Genomic DNA, 11,302 nt, shown 5'->3' on the forward strand with positions numbered 1-11,302 from the left:
CCCCAAAAAAAAAGAAGCGATTTACCACACAGGGCTCTTGGAATTCTAACGTGTACACACCACACACACATACCATGTATACATCACTTCAGGGGACATTACATTGACTTACATGCATTTCTTGGAGACTTATCCTAACCTTAACCATAACCAACCCTTACCCTAACCCTAAACCTAACCAAGTCTTCACCCTAAAATGAATGATTCCCCTCATGGGGACCTCCAATTTGTCCCCATAAGGGAGGCGAGTCCTCACACGTGACTGTGTAAACAGATTTAGGTCCCCACAAGTATAGTAATGCGAGGCCACACACACACAAAATCAGACTTTTTTTTTTTTTACAGATTCTCATTTCCCTCCGTCTCTGAGGTATTCTCTTTATTAGATTTAGTGGCCTAACTTGCAGAGTGCTGACAGACTTGCTAAACACAGAGATGGAGATGACAACTATGGAGCTTCTGTTAAATTAAGAGCTAGAACCTGGCCAGGTGTGTGTTTTAAAACTAAGACATACTTTCCACGTCCGAGGACAGCTGCGCTCATACTACAGATGAGGGTCAGAGTTGGAGTGGCGTTCAAATAATACACATTTTCCCATTTTGAACTCCATTCCAGTTGGTGATTACGAGTTTACGACATTTGGCTTCTTTTATATTCCTTTACAGACAAACCATATAACAACACTTACAGCAGTAGAGGTTCTCTTCAACAACTTCTCTTCAAACAATGTTTTCTTTGTTATCTTCTTCTCTGCAAACCAGCTAGAGGTGCATGTGCCACCAAGAGAGAGCACGGATACAACATTTGGGCAGCGTGTAGACACTTAAGGTCTTGGGTGGATGACGACATTTGTATCATGAAGATTAAAGTGAGGCCTTAAAGTACCTCTTTAAGGATACTGACAGTATGAATTAGCCTTTATTGTGTGACAAGCCTATTCAGGTTGGACTTTGACATTTACCCCTTTGTTAAACTGGAGCCAATTAAAAAAGGTGCCTTGTGGAGTTTTTAACCTCTAGCACACAATGCCTGGGGTTTTAACTTATCTATAGGTAATTAAATACATGTACCTTTATCTCAGTGTTTTTATTAAACTAAATAACACTATTATTGCTTTTGGATATTAACAAGTGATAAAACAACACATCTTCCATTCATTGCCCCAATAACTGTTGCGACACCTTTGATAACCTGCTGTTGGTTACCGGCTGTTTCTAAGAAACAATGGAATGACGTACAAGTATGCAAGCGTGGGGGTACACAGCAAGACACACTTTATACCCCCCCCTGCACGGACAGTTGGTCTGAGTGCGAGTTATTACAGCCCAAACACAGCTGCTCCCTCCACTCAGCCTGTTGCTCTTTAAAACACCACTCTGCAGAGGAAAAGAGTGGAAACAGATTTGCAACTGGAGGACCAAAACAATTTATTTGGGATATTTTTTGGTCCCATAAGGCAAGCTGGTTCGTCTCTATTTTAATACATGAGCTAAAAAAAGGTTTGTTAGTAGCAATTTGGCAACTTCCTCACCACAGCTTTTTATTTAACATTTAATAGGCTGCCTGACTCTTATCCGCTCTTCTCCTTCCCTATAGCCTCTTTCATTGCGCAGCGCCTTTCAAGAGTACATTAAAATGAATGGAGGATAGAAATAGTGCAGTATATAGGGGGGGGGGCGGAGGGGGGAGACTGTAGACATAACAAAATCAGGGAGGAAAGAAGCCAGCCTCATATACCGGGCCTTGGGGAGCACAGTGGAGGAAGGAGAGCGGCACCGAGGCCAACAATGGCACACATTCACTTTCTGGTTCAACCTCATTATTTCACAGACTTAAGTGGAACACCACTTGGTGCAAGAAATCACTTTTGGTTTTCAAACTGTTAAAAAAAGTGCAGTGAATATGAAAAACTCTCTCCCCGAATAAACACCATAAACAGCAGATATAGGTGACTGATTGAAGTATCATTTACTGACCATTGTTGAGTTGTATACCTCGTTAAAATTATCTAAATGATTCACTGGTTATCTGTCATGGTATTTATATGACTGATTGGGTAAAAGAAAAACTGTACCCAATGTATTTCTTTGCAAATAGTGAGGGTTCTCCCAAGATCTAAAGCAAAGAACATAACCAAAATCAGGGTTTTGTCTAAACCTGTTAACAGTGGTGCTGCGCCCAAAATGCACATTGTCCACGTGAAATTTTAAAGTGATGCCAGAAAACAATATTTCTTAGTCAAACATTTTATAATTACTCCAATAATATGAAAATCGTGTCAAATAGACCATCAGACGGCATGAACAGCTTTGTTTTTACGGAACTCCGACATCGCGTTGTTGTTTACATCCGCAGCGCCATTTTGTTTACGGGCAAAAATGTATATATCTTACAAGATCAGCGCCCTCGTACTATATTTTTCTAGAAAAACCCATGCAAATGATGTTGCATCAATCTTTGTCAAAGAAACAGAAAGTATAATCTCCCAACTAAATCCCCCACTCCCATAGCTTCATCCTCAGTCATCAGACTTTAATCTGTTTTATTTATACTTGATGACATCTCATGTTTGAGGTTAACCAGTGACTGACCCGCCCTGAAAGACAGGAACACAAGGGGATTTCATAAATTATTTGATAGTTTAAAAATAATCAGGGAATAGAAGGAGCTCAGATGACATAGTGCAAGTAAGATATTGAATACATAAAAATGGGAACTACATTACAACTATGGGAACTACATTAAAAGTATTACACATTTGAATTAAGTGTTACACATACTGTGCAGGAACTTAAGAGACTATCCACCCATCTCAAGGGGTCACTCTTTTATAACCTCCTCGCCCTCTCACTAGAAACAGATTCCCACTGAAATGTAGGACTGATCTAAATAAAACTACATGGATTTTTTCTCCACCGCAACATTAAACTCCACATAGTTTCCCACCTCACCACCTTGATAAACTTAGCAAGGAATCTTAGCGACTGGCATAAAAATGCCACTGGTTGTCAAGGGACATTTTCTGTCTATAGCTGGTGACCCCTGACCCATCGCAGCACTCTCCTTCCTCTGCTTCTTCTTCTTCTCTTTCCTCCCAGTAGGACACATCCGACGAATCGTTAAAGGACTGTTTCACCAAGTGACATGATGAAGTGAGTTACAGTAGCCCCATGAGGGTTCTTTCTCAATATGTAGCTTGGGAACTTGGCTTGAACAGCTTTTGCATTTTAATGATCAACTTTGTCAGAAATGTTGGTGGTGGATTAAAATAAGTAAGAGAAGGGTAAAGTCACCCATCCCATTAAACATATATATATTTCTATCTAGATTTGCCTTTATTTAAAGGTGGGGTAGGTAAGTTTGAGAAACCGGCTCGAGATACACTTTTTGTTATATTCCATGGAAAGCTCTTAACATCCCGATAGCAATGAATATCTTAAGTGCTTTGACAAAAAATCCATTAAAAAATGTGGAACCCGTAATAGTGTAAAAAGTACAATTGCCGCCCTGTCTGTCAGCCTAACATCTCGTGCACGCACAAATGTATCTCGTGCCCTCATTGGGCGTGCATTGCAGCAGTACTTCAATGACTCGCCAGCAACAGGCGGCCACTTTCACCAGTCTGCTGACGTCATGTGCGCGTTCATGTGTGTTGGAGGAGGTGCTCTGAAGGAAGGGGCGGATTCTTTTCGGCTGTGTACTTTCACATTTTAGTGCACTCGAGCCGGTTTCTGAAACTTAGCTACCCCACCTTTAAGAAGAAAACTTCTACTTTCTCCAACAATCAACTTAACTCTGCAACAAGAACCACATGTTGCTTTCATATGTAATCTTGGAAGCAAAGGACATCCACTAAAGGGTTTCCAGAATAAAAACGTAACATTGCTTGCATCCTTCAAAAGTCAAAATCATCACAGCATTAAGATATGACGCATCTTAGAACATGCAGTATACAGTACGTTAGTGTGGAAAATACATGTTTAATGTTGATTTCATCTAAGGCTTGATAAGACTGTTATCTACGATGTGTGTGTTGATTAGAAGGAAAGAAGTGTGATGCCCACATATTAATGGATGAATGAGTTGAACTTTGAATGATCAGCATTGATAAGGCAGACAATAGGTAGGCACACGTAGGCACACACACACACTAGATAAGCAGATGTGTTTACATGTCCTTATTATACACAGTTAACTCTCCACTGTACGGTGAGTTGTGACACACTCAGCACAAACTAGAAAGCACCACATTCATCCTTTTTAATGTTTACAGACTCTTACTGCAGAGTGTCTACAGCCACTGGAAGACCTGTCCACTGACCTGCCCTGCCATATATAGCCACTACTATTAGGATTCCTTTCATGCTTTCTGGAATTAGCACGCTGCCTTGAGAGTCGGAGTATTTCAGTCTCACCCTGGCCCTGACCTCCGACCTTTTAGCCTTTGGTTTACACGGCTACAACCTGTACGGAGCATGGAGCTGGGGGAGGCAAGTGCAAAGCCTTTTGGTGTACTGAATATCAAAAGCATGGAACATCACCATGTTCCATAAAGAACAAAATATCTTAACAACATGTGCTTTCAGTGTTAAAAATATTTGTAAAAAGGGTGCATCAGAACCAGAGATATCCTCTTATTTGTATTCCACACATTCTTCTTCCTTGTCAAAAGCTGGTGCCTAAATTACCCACAATGCAACTACACAGCTGTTGTTTAACACTTGTGGTGGATGGTGGTTAATGAGCGTACAATTGCAGTTTCCCTTTAACAGCAGAAAACGTAAGTACTGAGAGGTGTCATGATTTTAATAATAACATTTTAAAATATCACAAATTGAAAAATACAATGCAGCTAGAGGAATTTCATGCAGTCTTTGTGCGTTCTGACAGACTTACATTACATGTTAGGCGCTTTTATCCACTGCACCACATGCCTCCCATGCTTAAGTGTTAAGAAGCGTCTGCCCTATGAGCATAGTCATTTATACAAGAATAAATCTTTACTAAGTGGCACTTAAACTAATCCAAATCTAAGTAACTCTACAATCTTGGTATTCTTTCTCTTAAGAACAACTCTTGTTCCACCAAGTGGGTATTAAAATCTATTCTGAAAGCATGCATTAAAATATTTTCTAAGGTTACCTTTCTAAATGTTTAAGTCAGCAGCGGGCCAGACTTTCCCTGTCGTCGTCACAAACCTTGTAATTACGCAAAACATGTTTTTACAGCAGATCTCTAAAGTACTGTAAGTGGTGGTTAGAAGTATAGAAGAAGCCTGAGAACACACATGCACTTAAATCACAGCCTATAGGTATCTCTGCTAGCATGTTTTTTCCTGCTGAACAAACACAGACAGGATGGTGTTATCAGACACACAGGAGGGAGAATGACATACAGTACATAATGCGCAGAAGTATGCCCGCACACGCTTCATTAAACATCTGAAGTAGGTGTGTGTATGTAATCATCAGCATGTTTTATGTTTCATGCTTCTTTGAAAGCTCAGGTCAACTCCATTGTGCCCTTAGTAATCCAAATGTCTCAAATCATCTGAGGCATTTTCACTGATTCAAACCAGACACATACATACCTACACACACACACACATGCACACCAGCAGACCTAAAAACCTGGGATGACCAAAGTCATTTCTTCACTGAGGCAGAAAATGACATCAAATTGAAATGCTACCATCTTGGCGCACCATCAGCTTCACGTAGCTGTCTAAATGTAAACGACTTAAAAGAGTTTTAAAAATAGATGGTTAATGATCAAAAAAGTCATTGTTGACTTCAAAAGAAAGTAGATAATGTCAATAAGTACTTGTTAAAGCAAAGGGACAGTAGGAGAAACTTAAGGGAACAAGATGATAATATTTGTAGTTCCCATTTTAGAGAGCAATACGTCAGACTACGACCAAAAGACCCAACTTAAACTAACAGCATGACATGGAAAAAGATTAATTTATATGCACACCGATCTTTGCATGCAACATTAGTTCATAATGAATAGATAGAAGATAAGAACATTTAAAATGATGCTTCTGGAAAGATGGTCACTTCAGGATATGCCAGCCGTGTGTGCGTGTATAGGACATTTCAGGTCATGGTTCCCTATGTGGGTTATTTGTATTTAGCCCCAAGTTACATCTAGATCAAGTCTTGACAGACGAGAGAGTCCTTTTTCACTTCTATTGAATCGCTCATCCTCTAACCTCCAGGCTGCATTGAACTATTTGCTTGCAGGTGTTTATTATAACAACCTAGTTGTTTTGTAACTGCTGACGTGCATTTTCATAATGCTTTATAGTTTATAGCATTAGAAACAATTAATTGAAAGTTGACCACCTGGTGCTTTGTAGAAATCCAGCATGAATAACCTGGAAAAACATGGGTTTCGGAAAAGCAAGTTCCTCCTATAGCTACAGTCATACACCAACACAATAATCCAAATATATCCCAGTGCAACACGGAGCAGGTCTCTGCGTGTCCTTATGCTGTCTGGGCCACGGAAATATGGGCTGGACCTGGAGACACAACCACAAACATGCATGCGTGCATTCACTCTCAGCATAAAACAGGAAACACATGGTGATATAAACGGTGATATCTTTTTTTCTCTGACATGCACGCTCAAACACCTACACACAACACAAGGGGGGTAAACTGTGAATTTTGGAAATGATAACAGGAAGCTGCAGTGGATACCTCATCCATAAAGCATCAATATTAAACATAACATGCAGGTATGATGTGAACAACCTTGCATGCTGTTGGTGCTCAACTAAAAAGCTTTTCATTTGGATGATATTTTCCACTTTGTCAAACGTTATTGAATTGAACCATAATGATGAGGAAGCACTACATGTCCTCAGCTTTACAATTGTTCTTATGATGCCAGGCTGCATTTTGCATGTGAAAGGGCATGCTTTGCATGTCAGAGCACATTGGCGAAATCGTTTGCATATCGACTCAGAGCAAGTAGTGATAATGACAGGTGTTTAAATCTCAGATAAATGCAGTACCTGTCTTAATGCTGATATTTCTGTCTAGCTGAGATGAAAGCTTTAATTGAAGGCTTTTAAAGGTTAACAACGACAACTTTTACGCAGGGTGTGCGGCCTAAAGCTAAATAAAGCTAGATGCCCTGTTTGTTAGCACAGCTCACTTCCTTTTCCTGTATGAAGAGCAGGAAAAACTCATTCAGCAATGCAGCTAAAACAAGGGCTGTCTGATTGATACAAAGCTCAGCGATGATAGATGTGCAATAATAATGAGGCACATCTTTAAGACTGCATGACCATCTCATTTCTGCCTGTCCTACTAGTATTACATCATTGTTTATAACCCAGCATGCACTCATACATTATTGCTTTCAGTTGTTTGCACCAAAAGCTCAAGTTTCCAAAGTGTTGAAGATAGAACAGCACAGACATAATAAGTCTGTTTCCATTAACTTATCCTTCTGTCATCTACTCATCGCTCCATCTCTTCCCATCCTCCTTTGCTGGCCCTCTCTTGTCAACTCCTTCACGCCTCAGCTCCTACATGTGACCTCCTAGCAAGGGGGACGGCCAGCAGCAGGTGAAAGATCATGACCCCCCCATAGAAAGACTCACTGCCCTCCTCCTGCAGGCATCTCCAGCCTCAAGCAGAGCTTAGGAAAACAGGAGGATATCGCATCTCTTGACACCAACAGTTTACCAGGGAGGGATTTAAAAACACTAACAAAAGGTAGCCCTCAGTACAAAATAAGGGTTCGGCAAATCCCATCATCAGACTGCCTTGATATTGTGACAAGAAAATAGTTGTTTCCAGTTTGTCTCTAACCATTCAATATGTTCTGGTGAACTCTCCTTCTAATCTGTTGTTATTAACTCTCAAAAAGTTATGTAACTGCTGTAGTCATCCAATATGCTCCAGTATCATGCCAAAACACAGTTGGGTTTCTTCCGCATGCAGTGCGTTTGAACTCTGCGTGCTATCTGGAACTGTTTTAGGCAGAGATAAAATAGTTTGATGACACTGAACATAAGGATGTCAGGTATATATTCATCAAACGCAGGCATTTACTGTATAAACATAAACACACTTAACCATTTTCCCTATAAACCATTGCTATCAAACACACGAGTGATGTACAGTTACACACACGCCACCTGGACCTCAACTCCACATACACAGCCGTTTGTGGAGTGATAATCTTCAAGGGAAAGAAATGTGATATAGTGCGGGACATCCTGTGGAGCCATCCATCGGAAAAACATCCAGTAAAAACATCAATCAGGAGAGCGAGAGAGGAAAGAAAGTGACCTGACAGCTGCAGCTCATCATAAACTTGACCAGACTTCACTACTTCAATTTTTTTCCCTGGTGACAAAGATGTTTACACAACGCCAACTAATGGTTGTTTGATAAACAAGGACATATTTCACCTCTGTGCTCGCCCACAACTGATATCCTTATTATATATAAAGATCTGATAAAATGATACTGACTCTTTTGTATTCCTTAAGAGTCTACAGCCATTACACTGAGTTTGTGCGGAATAGTTCTACTAATGTCAGCATGCTAATATGCTTATGTTTTGAAGGTCATAATGTTTACTATGTTCACTATCGGTTTAGTGTGGCTGCTAACAGGATTTTACTAGTTTGGAAGATATTTGATCATACACCAAACAGTTGGATATGTAATGAATGTGTGTACCAAATGTCATGGTAACTCATTTATTAGTTATTGAAACATTTCATTGGACTTAAAAATGGCACTAGAGATCAACACAACCATTAGGATGCATACTCTAAGTCTAAGGGACATAAATGGCTGTAGAAATTCCAATGCCAATCATAAAATAGTTGTTCAGGTATTTTAGTCTCGACTGACGTTGTGCACCAACCGAATGACAGGCCGACCAGCATTGCCATACCTAGACCCAGGCTGCTCACGTGTTTGAAAATAATCTCTGAGAACTCCATGCTCTCTGAGTGCAGATCCACAATGTCATGAGAAGACAAGCGGAAGACATTAAATCACCAAGACCAAACTACTGACAGAGAGGACATGGGAGGAGAATCTGGACTCTCCTGGGTTTTACATTACAGGGTGGCACACCGGGGGGAAGAAGGTGCTAAGGTCGTCACATCTCAGATTACATTCTCACAAGATTTAGAAGTGGGAAAACACCTGCTGTCCTTCTCTAACTATAAGGAAGGGTACTATCCAAGTTACTTCTGCTATCTAATCAGGGATTAAGCAAAGTAAACATTAAAGCCAAATACTTACAGAGACCTAATCATTTTTTATATAACTCAATAGAACAAATAACAGAACTCTAATCTTAGTCTTGAAGGACTAGTTTCACAATTTTCTGAATATGTTTATTCACTTTCTTGATAAGATTTAAATGAGAAGATTGGTATCACTGTGCAAGGAACATTTGAAACTACAGCTAGCAGCCTTTTAGCTTAGCTTACTTTAGCATTAAGCCTTGAAACATGGGGAAATAGTGAGTCCAGCAATACATAAGTAACAACATGCTATCACCAGCATCTCTAAAGCAACAAAGAAGTGTAAAGAAAACAATAACTAAATGTTTTACAGGGGGTTACGTGTCCAGAACAAGCAACTTCCTGGAGTCTAGGATAATCTGCTGAAGGCTGGTTGTTTTACCCTGTGTCCAGTCTTAATGCTAAGCTAAAATAGTTATAGTGAATACTGGTAGGCGGATATCCAAAATGTCAATCCACTTGTTTGTGACAGCACAGCAGTAGAGGACAACATGTAGGTCAAAAGAGCCTTGTCAATCATAGACCCAAACTTGGTTTCATGGTGATGTTGTGCATTAATTATCACTTGCGAAGACTGAAGTGTGAAAGCCACCTGTGAATCCCAAACAAACTGTTCACTTCCACCTCATTTCCCCATCTGGTGCTGTTGCGTAACAGCCTGAAGTCTGTCCATGTAAAAAAATAAAAGGAAGTATGATTTGAGACTGTCAAACTTATCAAAAATCAATCGTTGGGCAAAACAGGTCTTTTGTAAAAATGATGCTGCAGTTATTTAAGTAAAAGGGTCAGAGTTAATCATGTCTCATCAAAGGCCCCTAACTCTATTTACTGCATGTTCCTTCTTTCCATCACACATGCCATCTCATCATCAAGGGTGAATAACCCTGCCCCATGGTCGTCATTATGTATCCCTTATGAAACCTGTTTCACCATCAATCTCATTATCTTTTTATCAGCGCTCATCCGGGTCTGCTGTCAGGCCTGAGGGCACACAAACACACATCTGTTGCACTGAAAACACGGGGATGCACGAGCAGATTTATTCCACACAAAGAAGGGGCTCGAGGTAAAACTGTTTACTCACTCTTTTTCTTCGGAGTTGTCTTTGCAGAGAACACGTAAACAAACATTCGTCTCCGTGCTGCTGCTGCTGGAGACAAGTCGTTCTTCATTGGAAGAGGCTAAAAATGTTCCTTTACACTTAAATCTTCCTTCACGTTGACCCACTTGGGAAGTTCGCCAGCTCACACACGGTGTCCTCGTTGGTCCGGTGGTAAAAACTCAATCACATGGCACAGGTTGCTGTCATCGTCACATGCATCTGATGTGCGTGGGGAGATAGCAATTTAACTTCGAGATACTTCCAGTGGTTCAAATTTGCCTTTAATAACACAACATTTTTTAAATTAGAAATATATATCTACGAAAAACTTTCATTAGAGACCCTATTTCTAACTCAATTTTATTTTTATTTTCAGTGATGATGAGAGACTGGTGGAAAAGGTACTCTTATAACTTTTGATTAATGTAAAAAGTAATACCATAGTCTGCAGCTCACATTCTCCCTTCAAAATCTTACTGAAGTAAAAGATCAAATGTATAATCATCAAAATATAGCCTACTTATTAGACAGATTGTCCCATTTCAAAATAATATAGGTTATATTGTGTTACTGAATTTGTGAGATTTGGAGATATAGCTTTCTGGCATTTATCCCTACATCGAATGCAGAAAATACCATAAGCATCTTATATCTAGGCAATAGGATCATATCATGCTTTGTCTTTTGTCTGGTTCAACTTCAATTGAGTAGCTACAACATTACAGTAGTTTTTTACAATAGCAAATGTTTATATAATAGTTCTTACAATGCATTGTTATTCACCCAACTACTGAAGAGGACTTACGTTTGTGGTGATAAACAAGTCCAAACACAAGCAAAGTCTAAAAAATACTGGTATGAGTGGAATTCCCTCTTCAAAAATGCACATCACAATGTTTTCAACAGCCTG

At 39.8% G+C, this 11,302-nt stretch overlaps 1 protein-coding gene across 1 annotated transcript in view; it reads right to left on the reverse strand.

Moving 5' to 3' along the window:
• The window catches only part of LOC117556020 (pleckstrin homology domain-containing family G member 1), a 56,409-nt gene extending 45,911 nt beyond the window's left edge, over nt 1–10,498 (reverse strand). Inside the window, exon 1 of the mRNA XM_034231158.1 lies at nt 10,375–10,498. Within this exon, the coding sequence (XP_034087049.1) occupies nt 10,375–10,462 (88 nt within the window). The 5' untranslated portion in view covers nt 10,463–10,498. The remainder of the gene's footprint in view (nt 1–10,374) is intronic.
• Between the last annotated feature and the right edge of the window lie 804 nt (nt 10,499–11,302).

The sequence above is a fragment of the Gymnodraco acuticeps genome, unplaced genomic scaffold, assembly GCF_902827175.1.
Source record: "Gymnodraco acuticeps unplaced genomic scaffold, fGymAcu1.1, whole genome shotgun sequence".
In the NCBI taxonomy this organism is placed as follows: Eukaryota; Metazoa; Chordata; class Actinopteri; order Perciformes; family Bathydraconidae; genus Gymnodraco; species Gymnodraco acuticeps.